The sequence below is a fragment of the Varanus komodoensis genome, unplaced genomic scaffold (genome assembly GCF_004798865.1).
Source record: "Varanus komodoensis strain SLA01 unplaced genomic scaffold, ASM479886v1 scaffold57, whole genome shotgun sequence".
Lineage (NCBI taxonomy): Eukaryota > Metazoa > Chordata > Lepidosauria > Squamata > Varanidae > Varanus > Varanus komodoensis.
This window is the reverse complement of record NW_025336182.1, coordinates 2,225,489-2,250,569: the sequence shown is the minus strand read 5'-3', so window position 1 is coordinate 2,250,569 and position 25,081 is coordinate 2,225,489. Positions and strand designations below refer to the sequence as shown.

General features: G+C 57.1%; 3 protein-coding genes across 6 annotated transcripts in view; 2 read left to right on the top strand and 1 right to left on the bottom strand.

Annotated features, from left to right (window-relative positions):
- Positions 1 to 10,075, top strand: part of ARHGEF2 (Rho/Rac guanine nucleotide exchange factor 2) — a 131,164-nt gene extending 121,089 nt beyond the window's left edge. For all 4 annotated transcript variants that reach the window (XM_044449341.1, XM_044449342.1, XM_044449344.1 and 1 more), the window contains 8 exons: positions 84 to 278; positions 1,781 to 1,873; positions 2,401 to 2,468; positions 3,828 to 3,869; positions 4,000 to 4,050; positions 4,881 to 5,288; positions 6,582 to 6,771; positions 7,214 to 10,075. In XM_044449341.1, coding sequence (XP_044305276.1) covers positions 84 to 278; positions 1,781 to 1,873; positions 2,401 to 2,468; positions 3,828 to 3,869; positions 4,000 to 4,050; positions 4,881 to 5,288; positions 6,582 to 6,771; positions 7,214 to 7,299 — 1,133 coding nt within the window. In that variant the 3' untranslated portion in view covers positions 7,300 to 10,075. The remainder of the gene's footprint in view (positions 1 to 83; positions 279 to 1,780; positions 1,874 to 2,400; positions 2,469 to 3,827; positions 3,870 to 3,999; positions 4,051 to 4,880; positions 5,289 to 6,581; positions 6,772 to 7,213) is intronic.
- Positions 10,076 to 18,794: 8,719 nt separating this feature from the next.
- RXFP4 (relaxin family peptide/INSL5 receptor 4) lies at positions 18,795 to 20,042 on the bottom strand. Its single transcript, XM_044449055.1, has one exon. The coding sequence runs from the start codon at positions 20,040 to 20,042 to the stop codon at positions 18,795 to 18,797; it is 1,248 nt and encodes a 415-aa protein (XP_044304990.1).
- Positions 20,043 to 24,403: 4,361 nt separating this feature from the next.
- The window catches only part of ANKRD35 (ankyrin repeat domain 35), a 31,212-nt gene continuing 30,534 nt past the window's right edge, over positions 24,404 to 25,081 (top strand). Inside the window, exon 1 of the mRNA XM_044449054.1 lies at positions 24,404 to 24,420. Coding sequence (XP_044304989.1) covers positions 24,404 to 24,420 — 17 coding nt within the window. The remainder of the gene's footprint in view (positions 24,421 to 25,081) is intronic.

Below are 25,081 nucleotides of genomic sequence, written 5' to 3'. Positions count from 1 at the left end.
GGGCCCCCCACCCCACTTCCAGGCGGTGGCTGCTCCGGCCTCCCCCAGCTCCCCCGGCAGCCACATCCTCTTCCTTCCTGCAGATAAACTTCAGCAGCGCGACCGGGAAATTGCGGAGCTGCTGGAAGAGAAAGTGGGGCTCTTTGCGGACGTCCTGGCGCTGCAGAGCGGCGGCGAGAACGGCCCCTTGCCCGGCGTGAGCCCCCGCACCCTTTTCCGCACTGAGTCGGCGGACATCCCCCGTGGGGAAAAGCTGATCCAGGAGGCCATCAAAGAAGGTAGCGGCTCCCAGGCTCAAGAGCCCCCCTCCCAAAATGCCGCAGGAACGGGACGCCTCCCCTGGAAAGGCCTGGGGGAGAAATAGGGGTCCCAGTCAGGGGAAGGAGGTCTGCACCATGGGGAGCCCCCATCCTGCTTGCCTCGAGGCATGGCCCCCCGGCCAGGCTGGGGCGCACGGAGTGGCTGGTGGTTCCTGCTCCGAGGACGTGCTCCGCCGGGGGGCTCTCCTGCACAGGCACCATTGACATGCGCAGGTGTTGCACCGGAGCAAGAGAACGTCCAGGTGGACCGGGTCCTGCGCAATTAGAAGGGGCTTGGGAGAAAATGGGGCTTGCATCCCCCCTCCCCCCACCATGGATTAAAATGTCTGGAATGGACCCAGCATCTTACACACCTTCTAACAGCAAACCTGGAGTGAGCGCCGACAGAGTTGGCCACTGGGGAAGAAAGAGTTAGCAACATGTTTTAAGTGACGCTGAGAATTACAGAAGGACCCCTTGAACACCTAAAGGGGCAGCCCCCCCCCCCCACAAAAAAACGCAACAGGTTAATGTGGTCATCAGTGTCAGTTGGAACAGAAAAGGCAGGAGGTGGGGCAGAAGGCGGGGAAGAGGAAACGGCTTTCTCCAGCTCTTAAGCACTGAGGGAGGCTCAGCTGCTGCAGGTCCGGGGTGCGAGGCAGCGCTGGCAGGGCCGCCTTCCTGGAGTTTACTCCAAACTCACCTGATCCCAGGCTCTTCTTGTGGCTCCTGAGGACATGTGAAGTAGCCTTGCTGGGCTGGACCAGGTGTCCATCCTGTCCGGCTCCCTGCTTTCGACCTCCGGCACCCTCCCAGGATGGCCACGAGCAGGGCAGGAAGGCAAGAGTGTTCTGCCTCTCGCTTTCTGATCCTGCAACCAGTCCTTGGAGGTCTGCTGATCCGGAACGAACGTGGCAGTTCCAGGGAGCAGCCACCGTCAGCAGCCACGGCTGCCCTCCTCCACGCATGTGCGTTAGGGGTCCGCCTGGCACAGCAGTGGCCAGCACCTGATGCAGCCCCCCTGGGTGCCCTGCCCAGGCCTCCCCCCTCGCACGAGGCTGCCGCCAAGTGCATCGCTGCGTGTCGGGGCTATTTTTTATTTTTGGGGTGCCTTGCGAGGAGCCCAGGCAGGGTCCCGGTGCCCTCAGGCACTGGGACGAGGCCACTCCTGCATCACGGACCCTTCTGCTTCACGGAAGAGGTTTCCCCAACTTAGTGGCCTCTGGATGTGTTTGACTACAACTCCTTCTAACATCCGCAGTCAACATGGACAAGGGTCGTTTTAGCTGGAGGATGGCGAGAGTTGCACACACTCATTTTTTAAATGAGTTAAATAACAACCAGTGGCAAAATGGGAAACAGTGCAGGGAATTCTGTTCACACATGTCCTATCAGAGACAAGACTATGCCTTGATAATACAGGAGTGTCCTTCTGTCTCCCCCCCCCCCGCCCCCCACTGTTTGCTGGCAAATGAACGCAGTGGAGCTGCTCAAAGACCTCTTCGTGGGACCTGGCTGGGACCGAGAGCAGAATCACACGCAGGCTCCCCACAGCTGCCCCAGCCACGCCACAGGTACGACTCCTTCCCGGGACCGAGCACGTGCTGCTCCTGTATGTCTCCCCACCCCTGCGCATCCCCGCTCCCCAGCCGAAGCGAGCTCGTGCTGCTCTTCAGCAGAAAGACTCGCGGCGTGGCCTACAGGTAATCGGATAAGAAAACACTGGAATCCCCACCGACAAACCATCTAGGAATGGCATTCCTGGTCTCCTAGAACATTCCTAGAATCCTAGGAAGGAGCCAGGAAGGCCATCGGGTCCCGCCCAGCTTGGTGCCGGGCTTCAAGTTCAGGCAGCCCTTGCCAGTGACTGTCCAGCTGCATGATGGGTAATCCCATGTCTCCCTGAGATTCTGGCTTTGCCAGAAAGTCTGCCCGGATGTTAATTAGCCCGAGCTTAGTTGGAAAATAATTCCCCCCCCCCACCTGACTGCTTTTGGCCAGGTCTTATGGGTCATGGGGAGAGAAGTGGGGGTGGACCAGGAGAACAGGTCCCTGGCCAGGGGTTGTCTGTTTCAGCTGCTCTCTCCTCTTCCTCCTCCAGATGGAGAGACTGGGAACATTAATGGCTCTCTTGACTTTACCAGGGTTGAGGCGGACTCAAACCAGCGGGTGAGTCTTTTGTGGGGAGGGGGAATTACCTTGCTGCTCTCTCTTGTCACGTCTGCGAAGGAACCTAGTATCCGGTGTGAGAAGTCAGTGGTGGGGACAGAAACACAGAACTTAGTCTGGCCTCCTGTGCCATCTCGTCCGACCGCCGGCGTCGCTCATCACCCAATGTCAGTTTGAAAGTAGAGTCAGGCAGCAGGCGCGAGAAGCCCTGAGAAAGGGACTGGCTGAGCCCTTCACGCCCCCTGCCGCCCAGTGGGGAATGCGCTGCTTCCAGTTAAGGAAGGGACGAAAAGTCCTTTGCCGTCTCGTGAGCCCTCGTGCTTGCATGAACCTGCACAAAGACAAGATGCTTCTGTGCTTTCAGGGGAGGTGGCCAGGGAGGTCACCCATTTTGTTCGTTCAGTAACCCTCCCCAAGGACAATTTTTAAAGCCCCCGAGATTTGGGAATGGGGTATTTTCAAGGAAACCTTGGGAAAAGTATGAATGCCATTCCAGGCAGCTTGAGAGATGCTCCCCGATTACTAGCAGAAATGCTCTGAAGATCCACCTTTCATGGGCTGACTTGATGATGGCTGGTAAAACCCCTGCTCGCTTTCGAGGCTTTCCCTGCATCCATTTTAACTTAATGTTTGTACTTTACAAACATTTTAATTTAATGTTATAATTTAATGTTGTATATTTTAACTTAATGTTGTAAGCCGCCCCGAGGCTTCGGCGAATGGGGCGGCATAAAAATGTTTTAATAAATAAAATAAAAATAAATAGCATTCCCATGCTGAAGAAGCCATTCTGCCTGCCTGCCTGCCTGCCTGCCTGCCTGCCTGCCTGTTTGCTGCCAGCCCTAGATGGCTCGGGACCTCGAGGCTGTGTCCTCCCCATAGACTGCCTGGTCCTCGAATTCACCTGGGGCCACCACCATGCTGCTGCCACAGTTCCAGAGGTCCCTTGCATGGCGGTTCAGAGCTGGGCGTTTAGCCTAAGGCGGCCTGCTGTGCCACACCGAAGCTGATATTAGAAACAGAGAAACAGAGCGAGTCAGGGGGGGCCTCCCGGGCCATCTAGTCTGACCCCCGGCTCCAGCCGGCTCCGCTCACGACATGCCTGCCAAGCGCATGATGTTGCTGCAAACGAGCCGTTCCTGCATTTCAGGCCCCTTCAGCCTCTGAGGCAGTTTGTCCCTGACATCCGGCAGCGAACGGTCACAGTCTTGAATGCTGGCAGCTAAAGTTGGGGGGTGGGGGGAGAGACTTGCAGGCCGCACACGGTCCGCCCTGCTGTCACCTTTTGGTCCCTCTTTCTGCGGGGCAGAAGAGTTGCCACAGCAGCCGCTGACGAGCCGTCTTCTGTCCCTGACACAGGATCGGAACGGGAACCAGCTGCAGCCGAAGGTGCCACAGGAGGTGAGTGGTGGGGGTGTGGGAGGGGTCCCCACCGGGCCTCTGAGGGAGGCAGGGCCGGGGCTGGCTGCTTCCTTGCTCGCCGGCACGGTGCGCGGCCGGCTCGGGCTGACTGCACCTTCTCTGCCCGCAGGAGGTGCTGCCGCGGCTCAAGACGCTCTACTCCCTCCTCCATGGCCTGCTGGTCAGTATGGTTTGCAGCGTGACTCCAGGCCCCCCGGAGGAGGAATCCCCTTCGCCCCTGACCCATGTCCCCAGCCAGGGGGCCCCCATGCTGCCAGCGGGATTTGTCCACGGGAGAGGGAGCCCTCAGGGCCTGGCTTGGCGGGCAGCGACGCGGCCTTCGGCTGAAGCGGAGGAGGGCCGGGTCTCGCCGGTGCCTCGGTGGCAGACCACCTGTACCTGGCCCCATGCCCCCTCCCTCGAGCTCCAGCGCAAAAGGAAGGCAGGGGCAGCGTGTGCTGAACGAGCACTTGCGGGAGGTGGTGCAGAAGCGCACCACTCCATCGCAGCAGATCGCCCGCATCGTGGGGCAGCCCCAGAGCAGCAGCCCGAGGTGGTCGGCGCCACGTGCCCCAGCCCAGGGAGGGCGACCTGCACCGCCACTCCCGTTGCCGCCTGCAGAAAGGTTCCCGGGTGGACGGCTCTTGGTTTCCGCGCTCCATGCAGGGAAGAAGACTGGCCTGTCTGCGTGTCTTGTGGCTGGGCGGAACGTGGGCCGGGCGCTGGCTGGCCGGCCCTTCTGATCGCCTCGGGTTACCAAGGCCGTGTGCTTGGTAGCAGCCCCTGGACGCAGTGCAGCCATCTTCCCCAAGCTGCCGCTCCCCTCGGGGTGCTGGGCTGCCCCTCCCAGGGCTGGCAGGGTGATTCTGGGAGGATATGCATCGCCTGCCGGGGAGCAGCAGCTTGGGGGCGGGGCGCCTGCGACATGCGACTGCGCAACGCTTTACTGGCCTGTAGGAAGGGCTGTGGCGGCATCGCTGACTGACTGCCTCCCTCTCTTCCGCCCCGCAGGGAATCGTGACCCAGCAGGACACGCTCCTGGAGCTGCAGCTGCAGGAGGTGGGGGAGCGGCGGGAGAGGCTGAGCCGGACCAACTCCCGCAAGGACGCCTCGGCGGCGGACCGGCAGGCCTCGGACCTGTCGCTGCTGCAGCGGCAGCACACGCTGCTGCAGGAGGAGCTGAGCCGGTGCCGGCAGCTGTGCCAGGAGAAGGTCCAGGAGGCGGCGGCCCTCGAGGCGCGGCTGCGGGAGAGCGAGCTGGAGCGGGCCCGTCAGGAGCAGGAGGCCGAGGAGGCTCGCCGGCAGCTGGCCGCCCAGCGGCAGCCCCCTGAAAGTCTCTGGGTCCGGAAGGGGGCGGAGCCCCGGAGACGCAGCTTGCCGGCTGGCGACGCGCTGTACCAAAGCTTCACCCCGCCCCTGGTGAGCATCCCCCGAGGCCGAGGAGATGCCCCGGTGGCCACTCTGGGGCACAGGCCGGGCAGGCAGGAGCGGACGAGGTGGCGCCGGGGCAGAGCGCTTCTCCGCAGCGCCGGGTCCAGCGGCCTGAGCCCCACGCACTGCCAGCCGTGTTCCAGTTCTGCAGCCGCACACGGGAGCGCAGTGTTGCCATTTGCCAGGAGCTGGCGCCACTGGCTGGCTCGCATGAGCATATTTATTCCAAGATTGCCAGGGGGCCTTTTAGGGTAGAAGAGCAGGCGTGCAGGGCCAGATCCACCCGCCCGCATCCACGGGGGGTCACAACCCTTTCCTCTGCTCCCACCCCTTTCGCCCAGCCCCCAACCATGCGGTTTCCCCACTGTTACCCATCTCCTCCCCCTAAGGGCGAACGTGCCTCTCCTCAGGCCGGTGACCTGGCAGGGCGCTGGCGTTTCTGGCCGGATGCCTCTGCTTCGGCCCACCCGGCCCCTGGACCCCAGCTCCCAAGCGTTCCTCCAAAGCGGAGCTCAGCCCGCCCTCAGGCGAAGACAGGTTCTGTTCCCCTGCATTAAAATGGACACGGGTCCTGTCGCCCCACGCCGGCCCCCTCTCATCCTGCCTTGGCCGCTGTCGGATCCCCTGCCGCCCAGCAGGGATGCGCTGCAGCGTCTCCTCTGAGTTCCGAGGGGCCTTGGACATGCCGTCCTGTTTAGCCTGCAGGCTTAGCCAGGGCCACTTGCCTGGCGCTTTCCAGGGGGCTGGTGCTGAGGGGATCAGGGACACTCTGGATGAGGCTTTTTATGGCACACCCCTGATTTCTTGCTCCTGGCTCTTTACGGGCGCATTCGGTGGCAGCTCCTTTTCTCTCTTGTTAGAGCATTTTCAGGGGGGCTTTAGAGTGAGGAAAAAACCGTCCTTTTGGGGCACTGTAAAACAAGGCGCCGAGTCCCCAGCAGTGCTGTCGTGCCATTGTGCTGCATGACAGCACCACCTTGTGGTTGAGCACAGGAAGTCTGGGAAGGAAAATATCTGCCATGTAGACCTCCAAGCTTCCTTCTGCAATGAAAACGGAAGCAGGCGCCGCAGGCTGAGCCACTCTGTGGAGAGCACTGAAACTCAAGGCAGGGCGTCCAAGCAAGGAGAGGAAAAGAGGGGGCAGCAAGTGGGGAGAGGAAGGAGGCCGCTGGAGTTCCGTTCGCATCTGTGCTGCTGGTCCTTCTCGGAAGCACGTGTGGGAAAAACCTCCCTGCTCTGCAGAGTCCAGGCTTACGGCTCTTCTGTCTCTCCATTCAACAGCCAAGCCGGGCAGGCGAGCCCCTCTCGCCTGGGTGCCACTCGCTTCACCGGACCTTTGCCAGCTGCCAGCGGGATGAGGTTGCTTACCATGGCCTGGCGGGCCACTTGCAGGAAGGAGACGCGGACCTAGAGGCCCTCTCGGGGGACGGAGGGGTGCTCAACCCACAGTCTCCACCTTCCAGCCCACGAGGTGAGTTCGAACAGGGGGATCCCGGCCACCGGCCTGTCCAGCGCAGCAGGTGGTGAGGCCTGCAAATGGGTTCCTGTCAGTCCTTTCGTGCAGATGCTTCGCATGGGAGCCCCCTGCCCTAGTTGACCTTTCCATGGATCCCTTGAGTGTGGGAACCATGTCGTTTAAACATCTTAAAAGTCAAGTTTCATATTCAGCTTCTAAAACATTTAACTGGATTTGAATTTCTATGTTCTTATGTTGAACAACCAGATCCCAGATCCAAGTTGTTCTTACAGGAAGCATCTGCTTCCTAAAATCCACCTGCTGTTTCTATTTTATCTCAGGGTTTTTGTGTATATCATATAACAAAGAAAAGAACGCAGATTTGGGGATGGTCCTGGTTAAGAGCAATACTTTTGCTGTTTTTCCAAGCACGACCAACTTGGCTGCTGTTTTTCAGATTTCCAGAGGATGCAGGACATCCCAGAGGAGGTCGAGAGCATCCAGGAACCAAATGTTGGGGACGGCAGCCCCTTGGACACTTAGAGGGTGCGGAGGGGTGCCCGGCCCCTCCCCGCCCAACGTTTTCTCCAATCAGAACCACGCTGTGGAACTTCAGGGACTCGGAAAGGCCACACCAAACCAACTCTGGAGTGGGCTGTGGGCAGCTGAGAGGGAAGGTTGGAGGAAAGCCACGTCCCGAGAGCACCGGGCCACACGCGGCCACCGGCTCGCCCCGGGGATGATTGCTCGACTCGTGGCCTTTCGCATTCCTCAAGGATGGACTGCGTAGGGCACCTCTTCCCGTGGCCCCACTGCTTGCCCCACAGCTCCATGGTAGGGGGTGGGGGTGGGGGTGAGATCGGGTACTAGAAAGGCCATGAGACTGCAGATCCCAGCCCGCCTGGCTCCTACCCTGCTCCAATGCAATCTAACTCTATTTATTTTGAGAATGGGGGGAAGCTGCCCCATCCTTAAATTATTGCTTTGGGTTGTTTTTTATTTTCCGTGGACTCTGTGAGTATGTGGGCATCACATGTTCGTTTCCTGGAAAGCTCTTGCGTTGTGAAACGTCAAAGAGCAGATCTGTGAGCCAAGGTGGCCCCTGTGAGTTCAGCTCATGGAATCCGTACACTGTATTCACGCCCACACCGCACCTGTGGGCCTGGCGCATTGGATCAGCGGACACCGACTTGCTGCGCTGCTTCTTTGCCCATCAGGTGAGGGAGCAGCAAACCCCGGTAGTCCTCTTCACCTGCACGAGCACCTCTCCCGCATTCGCACAGCGCGGCAAGTCCGAATTCTGGCCTGGCACTCAAGCGCCGGCGCGCGTGTCCTCCTTTCTTCCGCTCGGCTTCTCCCGCAAGCTGATCCCAGACCTTCCCTCTGTGCTTTGTTCATCGTGCCGAGTAAACCATGGGAGAGATGCGCCCAGGACGCAGCTTTGCCTGCCAGGATGAATGACCCGCAGATGAAGGTTCCCCTTTTTCTTTCAGCTTGCCAGGGGCCTGTGAGCCGGCCCACTCTAGGCCGAACCCCTTGCTTCTCATGCTGTGCGGATGCAGCTTCGCCATGCTCCCTCGCCCTGCCCCATCCTGCCCCTGGCGTGCGCCTCCCAGGTGTGCGCCTCCCAGTATGTTCTGTGGAGGAGCTTCGCTTCGCTTCGCTTCAGTTACACGCAGCACCAAGGGCCTGCATCCTCTGGCCACTTCTCTGGGGACCTTCCATCTTCCCAGTTGGCGAACCAGCTGTCCCCGGGACGGCGCAGTGGCCGTGTCTTGGGCGTGGGGTTCCCCAAAGGCCGTCCTGGCGCTGCAGTTCTCGGAACTGGTGCCAGCTAGAGCAGGCGAGGTCTGAATCGCCGAGACGCCCTCGGACACCTCCGTCGGTGCTGATTTTCCTCTGGGAATAGAGCGAGCTGCCCTGGTTGGGGGTGGGGGGGGGCTTTCCAGGCAGGAAAGTGACGAAAAGCCAGTTTTCCTCATTTTGGGGCAATGAAAGGCTGAGCGAGGAAACGCACTCCGCGACGGCGGCAGGCGTGCGGCCAGGGCCGAGCGGCTGCTCTCGGCTGAGCACTTCGGTCCGCGTGGCGAACGCCGCCTGCCTTCAGGCTTTGTGAAACGTGCCGCCAACACACCTCCCAGGAGCCAGTGTCAGGGATGATGGGAACTTCCCAGGTTGTACGTCGATTCTGCTTCATCGTTCTGTGGGTGATGGGGGTGGGGGGGAGAAAACGCTGCCAGGAATAGTCTGGGCGGGGAGTGCCACTAGGAAGAGGAGAAGCCCAACTTTCCTTTCCGGGGTAGACAGAACAGCGCAGGAAAGCACGACAGGGAGCTTTAGGGGCTCCAGTGCGTGGCCCCCCAGACGTCCCTGCCAAGCCCAGTGTGGAGGTGATGGGAACCGGGGCCTGGCCTGTTGGTTCCTTTTTTAACTCCGTCTAGCAGCGTCGCTTTTTGCCCCAAAGTCGGAGCGTGTTTCCTTTTGCTTTTGTTGAATGACTGCCAAGGGGCTTTGATCCAAGCTTGCCGCGACCGAGCGAGCGTAAGACTTGCCCCTAGACGGACCCTGAGGGAAACCTGCGCCATGGCAGCCCCCATGTGCCCCCCATTTAAAGAAAACAGGAGCAGAGGGAAAGCAAGTCACTGCCTTGAGTGAAGAGGCGCCTGCCTTGGTCCAGTCCATTTGGGTGACACCCAAGGGATGCCCCAGAGCCAGTTCAGGCCGGAAAAAAAAGTTTGCCAGGTGTGAGTCGTACGAAAGAAGTTTTTGTACACATTGCAAATGAACCCCCCGGCTTAAGAAAATGGGACAAGATCACCCCCCCCCCCCTTTCAGCTGTTTTCAAGTTTCAGTATCAAGTTTCCAGCAAAATCTCTGCGCTTTTTAGGGAAGACTATGTGAGTGAGTTAGGAAAAAATAAGGTTTGTTCTAGGAGAAGCTGTTTCCCTTCTCAAAGGCTCTTCTCTTTCTGGTGGCAAATTCATCTCTCTGCAAAAAGAAAACCTGGTGGGTGTTCTCCCCCCCACCACACCCCCAAATTTGAGGGATATTTTCTGTCCCCCTTCCCCATTTTTTGAAATTACAAATCATCCTATAAAAAGGGGTTTTTTTTCTTTAATCCTGCTGTGCTTGACCAATAACACCTCTACATAGAAAAGGTTAAAGAGGAGAGATTGCTATAAAGGACTTTTTGTCTTTAACGCACGGGGCTCTTGTTTTTTTATAAATATATATGAAGAGAGAAAATGGTTTATTGTTTCCTGTTGATTTAACTTGTAAAAGAAAGGGGGAAAAGGTTAATTAAAGATATCAAAACTGAGATTGTGTCAACTTTGCTGGGTGTTGGGGCAGATGTGGGTCTGGGTGAGGTCTCATCAAAGATGGAACAGCTCAGCGTGAAAAGAACCTGGTTAAAATAAAATGCATGTTGCCCGCCAGATGGGGCAGAAGCGCTTCTGCCGCAGGAAGACCTCGCCTCTTTTCACTTGGATTTGATCTCCATCATGTCCCCCAGTTCTGCTCCCTTATTTTGCCCACACTTCTTCCATCTCTTTTGCAACCGGAGAAAAGCCAACTTTGCAGGAAAAGGGTGCAATAGCAGCACTGCCGCTGCAGGAGCCGTTTGGTGGGCGCCGCTCTTGCATAGCTGTGCAGAGGAGGGGTTTCGGTGTTCGCTGGCAAGGTGGGAAGGCAGCTCGGTCAGCGGGAACCTAGTAGACCTTTTCTGGTCAGTGCCCTTTCAGCAGAAACATACCACAATGTTTTTTAAAATATTTAAATATTTGAAACGGCATGTAGATGGAAAGGAGCTTAGCCTGTTTTTTCTTTTTTTTAAATAGTGCTTAAGTAGAAGCAAGTGCTGCGGCTGGTACAGAGCAGAGCTGCCAGGCTGCTGACGGGGACCAGCCGTTACTCTCATGTGATGCAGGTCCTTTACCAGCTCCACTGACTGACGATTGAAGTCCGGGCCCAATTCAGGGTGCTGCTTTTGACCTATAAAGCCTAAATGGCTTGGGATCAGGATGCCCGAAGGAATGTCTCCTTCCTTACATGCCCTCAAGCCCCCTAAGATCTGCAGGAGAAGCCCTGCTCCGGGGACCCTCTAAGGGAGCTAAAAGGTCATCGACTCGGAGCAGGGCCTTCTCTGTGGTGGCGCCCAGGCTCTGGAATGTACTCCCAAGAGAGGAACGCCTGGCACCAAGTTTATACTCTTTGGCGCCAGGCCAAAGCCTTTTTATTTAAACAGTATTTTAAAATTTAATAGTTTTTAAGTTTAGTCGCTCTGTTTGATTTATTGTTTTGTTCTGTTTTATTATTTATTGAAATTGTTGTTTTAATCATCTTTTTAAATATTGTAAGCCGTCCTGAGAGCTTGTATAATAGGAGGGCATACAAAAGCTTTTAATAATAATAGTAATAATTATTATTAGTATTATTGCAGTGGTACCTTGGCTCACAAACTTTCCCGACCACGCCCTGCCTGGCCACATCGTTTGTGCCCACATGGATCACCAGGAGCGGCTAGTGACCCCCGGAGCGAACAAGACGCTCCACTCTGTCCTTCACATGCCGGATGCATGAGCCCGGCAGGCAGCAGACCTCCCTTGTCTCCAGGTCGGGGCGGCACACCGCCGGCTCAGTGCCCCTCAGCAGGGAGTCCCCAACAACCATCACCCCCCGGCGTCTCTTCCCGGTGGTGGTGGGCGGCCGTGCCCTGGCCCTCGCCTCTCCTGCAGCAGCCCCCTTGCCGCTTGTGGTCCCAGGATGGGGGTCCTGCTGGTCCCCCGAGGCCTCATCAGCCCCAGCCTCCCCAGGTGGAGAGAACCTGCTTCCCAGCTGCAGATCGGCGCCAGGGAAGGAGGAGGCCGTGCTGGCCTCCCCCTCCTGTGGGTGACACGCCTCCATGTCTCCCCGGCTGCTCCTCCCGTGGCCTCTCCCTCGACCCTCTGTCCAGAGGGGGCTGCTCCGGGGGCCCTGGAGAGCTCTCTCGGCCCTCAGGCCCCTCAGCTCCTCCTCTAGCAGGACCACCATCTTGCACCGAGGGCAAGTGTATCCCTGCCTCTCCTGGGGGAGGAGGGCGGACATGTCGCAGTTCTCGCAGCGGACAGCAACCCCCGTGACTCCCACCAAGGCCGTCTCCTGGCCTGCCACTGGGAGCCCCTCAGAGACCCGACCTTGGTCCCCCGCCTCGTCTGTCCTGCACTTCCTCCCACTCGCCCAGTTCTCCCAGAGAAAAACCTACACGCAAGGATTAAATAAAATTTAAATTGGAGGAAAAGCAAAGCAAAGCAAAGCACCAAAAACAAACAAACAAAGGAAAACAAAGCAATAAAACAAAAAACAAAACCCTTGCCTTCCCAGCGGAGGGAGTCCTGGGCAGCCTGGGCCACAGCCAAGGGACACAGACAAGGGGCAATGCCTTATCAGCCCCTCAGGCTGGTGGCCCCGCCCCCTGCTCCCTCCTGGCCCCGCCCCCTTCCCCTCCGCTGCTCCTGGCCCCCTGCTCCTCTGCCCAGCCCCTGCCTTGCCTTCGCCCGTCCCCTGGCCACTCAGCCCTCTCTCCCAGCCTCTGCCTCTGCTGCTCCGCTGCTCTGCCAAGAGGCCGGAGCCAAAAGCTACCTCACAGGGTTGTTGTAAGGATAAAGGGGAGAGGAGGAGGTGGATTCTGTAAGCTGCCTTGGCTGCCGGGCAGCAAAAAGCCACCCAGAGAGCTTGGGCTGTTGGGCGGCATACAAATTAATCAATTAATTTAAAAAGCAGGCTACAAATATAATAAATAATAGAAATCACCTGCTGCATCTCAAAATGAGGCCAAAATGATCTGTCCTCTGATACCTTCTGAGTGACACATTTTCTTCCCATATAAAGAGGCATCAGAGGGGGTGGGAGGCCCTGGCTTCGCTTATTCGATGGTTTGTACCAAGCGTCCAGTGCTATTTTTGCCATTCCTCTGGAAAGGTATTCTCTTTTCCAAATGTATTTATGATTCTCTTGCAGTACAGAATACTTTGCAGTGTTTGTTCTCATCCACCCGCCCACAACGCAGCCTTGCAAAAAACATCCAGAAGAAGAGAAAAAGGGCAGCAGCTACACACAAGGAAATTCCTTCCTGTTGTCCCTTCAGAAGCATTTCGAACAGGCTGGTACACTTGGCCTGTCCGGTTTCCTTCCCTCTCGGTCAGTTGGATGGTGACAGAAACACCCATTGATCCAGTGGATCCAAATCTGCCTTTCTCCTCCCCACCTTCCTACCCCCTTTCCTCCCTCCATGCATCTGGCCCACAGAGAGAAGCACGGAGGGCCATTTCCCCCTCCCCAGACACTCCTGTGCGTGGTTGAATGCAGTAGCAGTGAGTTCCGCAGCTCTGAGTTTCGCACCCTGGGAAAAGGGCTGGCCCACGCTTCTCAGGCGTTCTCCTGCCAAAGGAACAGAAGCTCCTTTCAGCACCGCTTGTCTCGGATTGACCTGTTATCAGTTGGTTAAAAATTAAAAAGCAGAGGTTGGAAAGGGGAAGTTGGAATGTGTTTGCACGGAAGAGGAAAGCACACACCCCGTCAGGAACATCAGTCCCTGAGCGATTGCAAAGATAAGGGCATCATTGGGCATGTTTGCCAGGTGGAGAGATGGAGGAAATTAAATTCAGTATCAAATTAGTAGAAGAGTCCGGGTTGCGCTCGGTTGCGGCTGGCAATGTGGTGCCTGTGGGCTGTGGCATTGGGCCACTCGCGTCTTCTCGGAGGCAATTCACGGCTCATCTGTGGGCTAATTAGAGCAGAACCCCAGGAGTTGGGAAGGCTGCCCTTCACCCTCTGTCGCTTTGCAAGGTGCAGCTGGCCAATCCTGGAAACAGGGCAGGGGCCGAAGTACAGAGGCCCACGGAACAGAGGTGGTGGTGGCGATGACGACGACCTTTCTGTACTGTCTTCAGTAGGGCCAGGGGGTGGCGTGGCTGTGCCCGGATCCTGCGCTCGCATCCTGTTTGGCCGCTGCTGGAAAAGGGGTGCTGCCCTGCCGGCCTTCGGCCGGATTCCGTGCAGGCATCTTCTGCTCTCAAAGCCGCACGGCAGAACAAGCAGGCCACCGGTTAAAGCACTAGAGCCAGCGTGTAGGAACGACCGTCCGCTTTCCCTGTGCTGGGAGGCAAGCTGCGGGGTCCCCAGGTATTTGCAGGTGGGGCGAATGTGCCCCACTGAGGCAGCCCGCGGGGATCTGCTGTGGGGCAGCTTGAGTTCAGCTCTGCTCATCTGCGTTCGGGGGAGCTCCTTCCTTCTGCAGGTCTGTGCCTGGAGGCTCCACCTGGCGAAGCCCACGCCGGCCTCTGGGGAGGAGAGGTTTAGCACACGCACAGTCTTCCTTGGGCACCCAGATGGGGAGTAGAGGGGGGTATTCACCAACAGGCTGGCTGTGGTCCCCCAGGAGGCTAAAGAGGGCTTAAACCGCCCCGTGTAGACATAGAAACATAGAAGCAGAGCGAGTCAGAAGGGGCCTCCCAGGCCATCTAGTCTGACCGCCGGCTCCAGCTGGCTCCGCTCACGACATGCCCACCATGCTGGCTGGGACTGGGCGCAAGAGACCAGGCTCACGGGACATGGCAGCCCCATGTGGGGTCCAGCCTGGTGTGGGGGGGGTCCAAACCTGGCACAGTGTCTGCAGGGTGGCTTCTTCGGCATGGACACACACCCGAGAACCCCCCGCTGCTTTCGGAGATGTTCTCGCCTGCACCGTGTCGTCACATGCTGCCCAGAGAGCCCTTCTAGCTAATGGGTGGGATAGAAATTTCATTACTAGATAAATGATGCCCCCCAAGCCCCACAGCGGGGTTCATCCTGGGTTCCTGGGAATGGCTGCTGAGCCAGCTGGGGCGAGTGGGGGAACCGCCACTGCCTACCTGCCTGGTCTCACCTGTGCCTACCTGTCCACTGGTGCGGAAGCAGCATTTTGGAAGGGCCTCCACTCATTCCTCAGCTCGTTTAGAAGAAATGTGCCAGCAAATTGGGGCAAGAAAGGGGAGAGAAGGCTGACTCGGGGATGCGTGCCCACAGGCTGGAGGGCAGACCGGGAGGGGGAGGAGAACAGCCCATAGTAAGCTCGCTCGTCTGTCGGCCAAGCCATGGGTCCTCTAGCAGAGAACCAGCCACTGTGGCCTGCAAAGCTGAGCAGGACTGCGGAGGAAGGCCTGATGGCGCGGCTTCGGGGCTTTTACAAGAGCTGCCTCTTGTTTGACTCTGTAACAGTTTAATTTATCTAAACAGGATGCTGGGATTAGCTGCTTGCGGCTTTCCTCATTACCTTAATTTTTCCGTGAGAGATCTTGGTCACAGCCAAGACCCGCCCGAGCAGCTCAGTACACAAAACAGTCGGCAGGTGATTTGTACAGGGAACAATTTGTTTTCCTTTCTTATTGATTTTCCATGGTTTATTTTGCTGGGGGAAGGTTGACCTGGTGCTTTTGTAAGATCTTCTGAGCGAAAGCCCTCAGGCATGGGGATAAGCTAGGAGGAAAGCCGCCCACAGTGAATGGCCTGCTGCGTTTCCTGCAGACAGCTAGCTCTTGCGTCCCTCCTCCTGGCACCTCCGAGGCCCGCGCACTCGGGACACCCCCATGACACATGCCTGGGGGAAGCCCTTTTGCAGCTGCACCAGGTCTGGTGTGGCTCTTTGGAAGACCCTTGGTGCGGGGCAGAAGAGCAAGGTGCCCCGATCATATCAGATGAAAGGTACAGCTAATCTTTGGAAGCACACGAGCCGTGAAGCAGCAGCCCTTCTCTCCCAGGCCGTGGCTCGTTCGAGAGGCTGGTGGCTTCAGCACCTGGAGGGCCCCCAGGCCAGCAGAGAGAGCCTTCGATAGGCTTGCTCCTCTCTGCGGCTCTGGGTTCTCCTCGGGCTTAAGGCCACCTGAGTCAGGCTTCACCGCCCATCCTGTGGCCATGAGTTCCGCAGGCTGACCGTGCCATGTGGGAAGAAACGTTCAACATTGCCTAATCGAGTGCAAATCTTTCCACGCAGGGGAAAACTTTTCCACACAACACATTTATTGTGCTCACATAACATGGTGCGTCTCGTGTTGATTTACACATTCTTCCAGCTGCATCTGGTTCCTCCAGTACCAATCCTGAGTCGAAACAGCATTTTGCTGACTTTTTCAGAGCACTCATTTGCAAAAGCAGAAGAAAGCCATTTCTCCTCTTGCCTCGAGGCACGAATTCACTGTGCATGTAGCAACTCGACGGGGAGCCCCACGGAATTTGGTGGGATTTGCACCCCAGAAACTGAGCATAGGTTACAGACATCACATTTTCCCCAAGTTCCCAAAGCCAATAGTTAAGCGTTTTTTCTTTAAAACACACAATTATAAATAACAAACGGCCAAATCAAGCAGAGGATTCATTTCCCACAGCGCAGCAGATGCGGGACGGTTTCACCTGCCGCCTTCCATTCTGGAGAGGCAGTGCACCCCTGGAAGGCCATCCTGGATTCACCTGGGGAAGGTCCTTTAGAGCAGGGCAGGCACACACGGTGCCCATCACCCCGGCGGGGGCACGGCTGTCCCCGTCCCCGAGCCACCGAATTAGCGGCTGTGCCTCGCCAGTTGTGGCTGCAGACGGCCACCATGCCCAGTTTTGTCTTCAGATGCGAAATGGGCCATTCCGGAGCTGTGAGTTCCACGCGGCGGCCATGGGATGGGGATCCACAAGATGGACTGTCCGAAGTTGGCCTCCCTGACTGGACTTTCCAGGTCCCACTTTACACCCATGGCTGGGGAACATGGGTGGGTGGGTCCTGTTAAGCTGCCTCCTCACCCCACCCCAGTCCCTGCCGTGGCACCCACACCTGCCTCTCCTCTCTGAGATGCTGGCCTCCACTTCCCAGCCCCCTTTTCACCTGGACGATCTGTCCCACTTTTCTTCGGGCTGGGGGCAGCCTGGTTCAAAGCCCCTTCCACTGGGCTAACCCTGACCCTGCCATCATCCCATCAAACCACAGAAGAACAGATAGATGCCTGCACCCCTGCATCAGCTTAGCTAAGAGACCCAGCATTTGGGGTTCTTTCCCTTTTAAATCAGTTTCATACCAGTTAGGTACGATAAGCCAGCCAGGGATGTCCACGTGCATGACAGCTGCTCCTTATCATAACCTTGCAACATCAGTGCCTGAGTTTTCCTGTTTTCCTCTTCCCTCCCCATCCCTATTTCCTTTTGTGCTGTGTCTTTTTCAGATTGTCAGCCAAGAGCAGGGACAGTCTTGCTCCACTGATCTGTAAACCGCACTGGGAGCCCCTTGAGGATTCTTTTAACCGATGTGGAGCTTGCCCTCTGCACCTTCCATACGTCACTCCCGTCAAATAGGATCAACAAGGAAATGGACTGACAGGCCCAGTGTCTTGGCCCTTCGGCCGTGACTCCTGTGTCGCCGGACCCTCTGCACGGACAACCACTCCGGTTCTGCTGAAAGGCTGCCCTGCACTCGCCGCTGCCGCAGAGAGGAGTGTCGCGTCCCACGCCTTTCCAAGAACCTGCCTGACCCATCCGCAGGGATCACTCTGTCTTCTGCAAATGACATTTGGCCCATAAAACTCAGCTGCAGCAGCCCATAAAGGCTGAAGGGCATTCAGGTTCTCACCCGCTGGCAGAAGTTCGTGGTGTCTCACCCTTCTTCCTCCCTGGCTGCAGTTCAAAGATCCTTCCCTCCTGGTCGCACTTCAGACGCAGCTACAAATTGCACTGGCCGACGAGCCGGTGGGTTTGGGGGTGACGCAAGCCGTCGGGGAGGAGGTTGCTCTGGTGATCGCTGCTGAATTCCAGTCCAAAAGGAGCCAGTCGCAGGGAAACGCGGACCCGCACAAGGGTCTCTGAGCGTGAACCGTTGAACTCCGCCACTTTTCGTCCTCCGCAGAGCCTCAGGCGCTGGAAAGGAACGCCTGCATCCTGGGGGGGGGGGTGTCTCTCCCAGGCTTGGGGCCAAATTTCATCTCAGAGGAACCTGGGGGGCTGCACCGCCGTGCCTGGTGGACCAAAGGCAACCAGGGAGGCCTCGGATGCCCCAAATAACGGCATGGGGTTTTTGAACCGGGGCTCGGAATCGGGAGCCGCTATCGGGAGGCCATGGGACTGGGCCCTCAATCTGTCAGCCACCTTCAGAGATGCATCTCAGTTCCCAGAATGGGGACCAAACTGGACAAGAGCCAGGAGACCACCGGGAGGGTGGGGGAAGCAGCCACAAAAGGGAGAGCAAGAGAGAACACGGACCTGCATCACGTTCGTAGGAGCTGCTTCAAGGAGGGTTTCGAAACAAGGGCTGTGACTGAACACATCGGCAAAGCCTCTCACCTGGCGGGGAAGACGGAGCAGGTGAGCCGGCATGCGGATGCTCGGGCTGCTGTGCCGCTGCCACCCCCTCCAAGTCCCCGCCCAGCTTGGCTCAGCTCTCCTTTCAGAGGGGCTTCATCTTAAAATCGGAGTCGGACTGGATCCAAAGAGGGAGTTAAGCAGCCGTGTCCCTTTTCCAGTCTGTCTCCCGCTTCCCCAGTGGCTTTGGCCTACAGCTCCCTCAGCCCGAACCAGCGCAGCCGACAGCGAAGGCTGAGGGGAGCTGGGCAAGATCCCTTCCCAGCTCTGGTCACAGCCCCCCGGACCACGTCCTTTGAGTTAGACGAGGATCCGATATTTAATGCCAGAGTTAAACCTCCGGTGGGATTAAGTGGGCTGCAGATGGCGGAGGAGCCCACCCCTCCCGCTGTGGCTAGGCCAGCCTTGGCAGACAAGGGCCACGGGGCAGACCCTGCGTTCCTGCTTTCCGGTTGGAAGCCCTTTCCCTGCACCCTGATCCGTGATTACGTATCTCCTGGGGAATGAAGCTGCAAGTCTTCTGGCTTTGCAGGCGCCCCAAAGTGAGATTCAGCAGAGCTCCGTGATCCCGAGGGAGGGTGCCAGGGACCCTGGCCTCAACTAACCCCTCTTTGGCTCTGCCAGGACGGAAGCGCCAGTAACAATCCCTTTTTCCTGAGGGTCAGGAACTGTTGCCCCATAACAGTTCAGGGCTATGCAGGCCTCCGCGGGGTTTGGGGCCCTGCCGGCTTCTCCACCTGGGGGCTCCTTCCGGCCTCGGCACCCAGGACGGGTTCCCCGATTCTCGGTTCCGTCGTGGTGCAGAAGGTGCCATCTTCCTTCCCTCCGCTCAGAGGGTCACTGGGGTTCTCGGAGAGGCTCATGGGCAGCGCCACGAAGGCGCCCTCCTCCAGGGATTTATGGGAAGAAAAGTAGCGATAGCGGGAAGTCACTGGGGAGAGTTTCCGAAAGGTTTCCTTCATCGCGTCCCTGAACTCGCGCCGCATCAGGCAGTAAAGGATGGGATTCAGGCAGCTGTTGGCGTGAGCCAAGCAGATCGTGAAGGGAAAGACATACGTGTGGAGCAGGTAGAAGGCTCTGCTCAGGGGCAGGGCCTGGAACTTGACCAGGATCCCCCAGAAGGTCACCACCTGGTTGGGGACCCAGCACACGAAGAAGCAGCTCACCAGCAGGTGGACGATGGAGGACACACGCCGCCGCCTCCTGGCACAGCCGTCGCCGAGGTGGCGCGTCCGGAGGAAGCGGAGCAGGAGCAGGTAGGAGGTCAGGATGATTGCCAGCGGGACCGCGAAGGTGAACACCACCCTCTGGAGCTGATAGATGCCCAGGCGGAAGGTCGTGGGGAACTGGATGAGGCATAAGCTCAGTCCCGCGACTTCCACCAACGTTGCGTAGATGAGGGTGGGGAGGGTGGCCCCCAGCGCCACGGCCCAAAGCGCCACGGTGATGCCCCTGGCCACGCGAGGGGTCATTCTGGCCCCGTCCTTGAGGGCCGAAGCCACCGACCAGTAGCGTGCGACACTCACGGCGGTGAGCAGGAAGATGTTGGCGTGAACGTTCAGGACCGTCACGAAGGGGATCGCCTTGCACAGGAGCCGGCCAAACGGCCAGTGGAAATCCAGGGCCACCTCCACGGCCCAGAAGGGCAGCGTCAGGGAGACCTGGAAGTCGGCCACCGCCAGGCCGAAGACGAGCACGTTGACGGCCGACGTGGGGGACCCCCTGCGGGCCCAGATCAGGCGCACCACCAGCGCGTTTCCCAGGAGTCCCACCACACCGACCACCACGTAGACGGCAGCGACGAACGTCCTCGTGCCGAACGAAACTTCTGACGGCACCAAGCCTCCGCTGTCCCCCAGGTCAAAGCCTGCCACCGAGGACCCGTTCCAGAGGCCGGGGTCCACGGAGCTCTGGTTCCCCGCAGGCCCACTCGCCGCCATCTCCGCAGGAGGGACTGGCTGCAAGGGGATGCGCCACCACCGCCTTGGCTAGTGGACGAGTCAGCTGCGCAACAGTGCTCCTTCTTCACGGCGCACGACGGGACGGTGCATCCAGCGCACCGAGAGCAGAATTTCTCCCAGGCGGCAGCTGCTGCGTTCGTGCTTGCAGAGCGGAGCTAAAAAGCGCCCAGCGATCCAGCCCTGGCGATCCATGGAGGGAGGCCTGTAGGAACGTCGCCCTTTCGCGAAGCCTGCATCAGCCCGCAGCTCGGCTGGCACAAGGGGCAACCCGTCGACCTCCCGAGCGATCCGCCATCCTTTCCCCCAAGAAACCGGCAAGCTCGTTGCGGCGGCGTTGCTGCCTCTTGCAGGCACAGGCTGCTCCCTGCCTCTTTCTGCCGTGGGTGGAGAAAGAGGGCAGATCTGCCGCAGTCCATTCCCGCCACGCCCCGGCCGAGATCAAGGACTGCCCCCTGCGAGGACGGACGGATGGACGGACGGGCTGGGCAGGGCCGGGCAGGGCTGGGCAAGGCGTCTCCTGGGGCCCCGCAAGGAGAACCCCTCAGCTCTCCGGCGTGGCCCTCTCCACTTTTCGCTCCAGTCCTGAACTTCAGCCTCGCGCTGAGATCTCTTGATAAAGCGCATGGCTGGCGGGGCAGGAACGAGCCGGCGCCCCCCAAGCGGAGCTGAGTGCAAGCGCTGCCCTTTTCCCGAGTAACGCCACTGACGGGGCGCACGGCCCCGTTCCCGGGCCGAAGTCTCCCTGGTGGCGTTTTCTCTGGGCACGCAGCCAAGCAGTGGAAAGATCCCCACGTTCGTTCTCTTCGCAGGAAGTTGGACCGAGGGGCCTGGGCAGGTTGCGTCCCTCCAGCAAAACTGGGTGGCATTTAGCATGGCACCTGAGACAGGGCTAGCCACGTCACCACGGACCGGGTGCTCCTCGCTCTTGCTCTCAGTGTCCGCCACGCATGCTGGGATGCCTTGGATGGGGTGGGGGCTTCCTCTACCTCGGGCAGAGCGGCAGGAGAGCCTAGATGAAGTCACCTGAAACTCAGTTGAGAGACAGGGTTGCATAGTGGTTAGAGCATTGGCCTGGGATGCAGGACAAGTTCTAGTGCCATGTGGCCATAGAGCTCAGCAGGTGGGTTTGGGCCACGCACTGACTCTGACACTAGCCTACCTCGCAGGGTTGCTGTGTGCATTATGTAAGCTGCTTTGAGTTTCTTGGAAGAGGGAGGGAAGACAAGGTAGAACATGAGCAAGTAAAGGAAGCTGAAGCGCAGTAACATTGCTCTGCCTGCCCCTTCGTTTTGCTTCTTTTTACCTCCAAACCTTGAGGCTTCGGTAGTTCTCTCTGGTTTTTACCTTTCCTGCCTTTCTACCCTGTAAAGGGGGGAGGGGGGTACCGAGTTTCTCATAAGGGGCTCAGGTCAAAGTTCAATAGGTGCAACTTTGCCTGAACTACAGGGATGAGAAGAGCCCAGCTAGATATTCTACCTTCCTCTTTGGGCCAGCCAGAACTTCAACAGGTCCAGTTCTCATCTCCAGAAGCTGCCAGCTATAAAATTCAGAGCACCAGGCACGATGGAAGAAACGTTTCAACTTTTAAAAGTACCTTTTGGAAGAGATTGTGGGACATATGTCTGGGCAGAGTAAGTAAAGACACTTAAAGGCAAAATATTTAGTAGTGGGTTCTTGTGATATGGGACTACCTGGGGGCAGGTATGCACCTGGCCTTGGCCCTGCGAACCTTGGGTCCGCTCCAGCGCTCTGCAGAACCCCCAGCAGACGAATGGGAAATGCAAAGAAAACAACCAACTCAGAGGGCAGTAAAAGTTTTATAGGGTATTTGTACTAACACTGAAGTAGTCAGAACACACAAACCGTGCGCTCCCTCTCTCTGCTCGCCTCATCCACCCATGCCCTTGTTTCTCATTTTGTGCAATGCAGCACACAAATATTTTGCATGGTGCACCATTTGACCTTGGGGGGTTTGCAGAACCATGCAAGAAACGCCCCTCTGCGTCCTCACCCCCCTCGCCCCCAAGAATCCCGGGGCCCATGAGGCCAGAATGAGGCTGCCCTGCTTGCTGCGTGTCCTGCAGGGCGGACCAAACCTTTAGGGCTGCTCTCAGCATGAAAAAGAAGAGAAAAATACCAAGTATTTCTTCTTTAAAATAAATACATAAACAAATCTGTCCTGATTTGTGCTTAGCAGACCCAAAAGCTGCTGCTTCAGCACTGCTCCCGAGTAGAGAATTGTACTGTGTTTTGGATGCTTGGTGAGAGAATGTCCAAATTGGCAAGAATGGCCCTTGCCCCCACTCAGCCAGAGCTGGAACACAATCCCCAGGAAAGCGCAATTCCAAACTGAAATGCCACCAAGGGCCAAAAACATTATTGACCTGTCCTAGGGCAACAGGAGCTAAACACTTAGTAACAGAAGCAGAGCAAGTCAGAAGGGTCCTCCTGGGCCATCTAGTCTGACCCCCGGCTCCAGCCGGCTCCACTCACGACATGCCCACCATGTGCACGTCCAGCCTGTCCTTGAACACCCGCACCGATGGGGCCTCAGCCACCTCCCAGGGGAGCCCATTCCACCCCCTAGGGGTCCTGACTGTCAGGAAGTGCTTCCTGCATCAAAATGGAACCTGGGTTCCCTGAGCTTTGCTCCGTTGGGGTGCGTCCTGCCTTCCTCTGCAGGGGAGAACTGGTCTCTACCCATCTCCATGTGACACCCCCTTACATACCTGTATGTCGCCAACAGATCCCCTCTGAGTCTCCTCTTCTCCAGGCTGAAGAGACCCAGTTCCCTCAGTCTCGCCTCATACGGCTTCCCCTGCAAACCGGCCACCAACCTTGTGGCCCTTTGCTGCACTGACTCTAACCTGGCCATATCCTTCCTGTAATGAGGGGCCCAGAACTGGACATAATACTCCAATTGCGGGTGCACCAGAGTTGTATAGAGAAGTAGTAATACCTCTCTCGATCTAGAAGCCACGCTTCTGGCTATGCAACCAAGGGTGGCGTTCGCCCTCTTGACCACCGCATCACACGGCTGGCTCATGTTCAGCCTGCAGTCAGCCAGCACCCCGAGGTCCCTTTCACAAGCGCTGCTCTCCAGCCACTTGTCCCCTAACCTGTACTTATGACACCTATTCCTATGCCCCAAGTGCAAGACCTGGCACTTATCCACATTGAACACCATCCTGTTGTCTCCTGCCCACTTCCACAGTCTGTCCAGATCCTTTTGGATCTGGAGTACCTGCTCCTCAGTCACGGCCACTGCTCCAGTTTTAGTGTCGTCTGCGAATTTGATCAGCAGACTGGTCACCCCTTCTTCCATGTTGTTGATGAAAAGGTTGAACAGGATCAGCCCCAGGACATTTTGACTGTGGATCATTTTGCTCTCAGTTATGAAAGGAACAGAGCTCTTGAAAAACATCTTTAATTCGTTAATTTCTTTTTTTCTTCATTTACTGTTCAGTCAAAGACCATGCTATAACCTTTTCCTTTTTGCACTGATCTATTATGTGTAGACCAGCCTGCCTTTAAGTTGCAATAAACACTCTAAATGATTTTACATTTGTTGTACAGAGTATTATTTATAAATAACTGGTTTTATTTTGTAATTCATTGTCTTTTTAAAGTTCTATCTTGCTTCTGAACTTGCATTTTAATGAAATGTTAATTAGGTCTCATTCCTGTTGCTTGCATTTTCGATACACGTGTTTTTATTCCTGGCACAGTGCTCCTATGTTATTTTGCATATAAAATTGGCAAATACCGTCCATGAATCATCCATCAGTTTAGCTTGGGTCTGAATTATCTAGCACTGCCACCCGCTGGCCATTCTGCGGTACTGCGCCGCCATGGCCCCTACATAAATTTAACAGCTTTTTCGCATGCAGAAGCTTAACAGGTGCCAGGGTTTCCACATTTGGAAGATAGATATGTGCAAAGATTTCCTTATGTAGTAGAGCATATTCTGCTTCTTACACCTGAGCAGAGCAAAATGCAAGATGACTTTGTTAATTTATTTAATTTCTGCATCACCCCATAGCCAAAGCTCTCTGAGCCATGTTAATAAATATGAAAATATTTATGAAAACAACCATAAAACATCATCAAGTCACATTAAAAAACAAAAACACATTTTAACAGGCTAAAATGTCTCTAAACATGCCACCTTTCTAATCCATCCACTTGACTACAAAGAAACTTTTGGATCAAGCGATCTTTGTTAACGTTTAGAAAATGTTGCTTGTTATGTTTTCACTGATTTTGTTAGACACTTTTTACATCTTGTCTTTGTCAGGGACTCAGAGGGCAACTCAAACAGTAAATGGATTTGAAATGACATGCGTGCCACAGACTTGTAAGGGTTGTCCAAATTCTCTGAATTCGCCGGGCACGAACTTCCTTGCACCCGGTCGCTGTCACTGAAGGCCTTCTCGGTGGGGGCACCCAAGGCCTCCCAGGCACCAACACTTTATCTTCTTTCAGGCATTCTGTATGTTTATACGCATGGGTTTTTTCTAACCTGTTTTGAAGGCTTCGATCTTTATAGCCTGCCCAGAGAACTCTGGCTTTTGGGTGGAAGAGAAATGCCACAAATGAATGGAAATCCAATTTCTAGAGTGGTGAATATCAGCAAAGCAAAACCAGACCCTTAGGCGTGACAGCGCGAAGGCCTGGGCTGGCCTCTCTGCAAGGCTGCGTGAAGCCCGCACTCCAGGCGGCCGAGGCAGGAGGGCAGGCAGGGGGTGCGCCTGCAAACCGCCCGGGGCGCTCCAGCTGTTGGGCAGCATCGGAAATAAATAAATACATAAATAGATAAAACAAGCGCTGTGTGGGAGGGGGCTGCGGACCCCCGAAACCGGGGTCGCGGGCCGCTCTCCGCGGGCCGGGCCCCTGCGCGTCCGCCTCCCGCGCTCGCAGCCCGGGGGGCGGGCCGGCGCCGCTCGCAGCTCCCGGGGCCGGGCGGCGGCGAGCGCAGCCGTACATCCCGGGAAAGCACGGCGGAAGATCCAGGTATG

Bases quoted from the DNA above. Each gene is read 5' to 3' on its own strand.
- RXFP4 (XM_044449055.1), bottom strand. From the start codon at position 20,042: ATGGCGGCGAGTGGGCCTGCGGGGAACCAGAGCTCCGTGGACCCCGGC.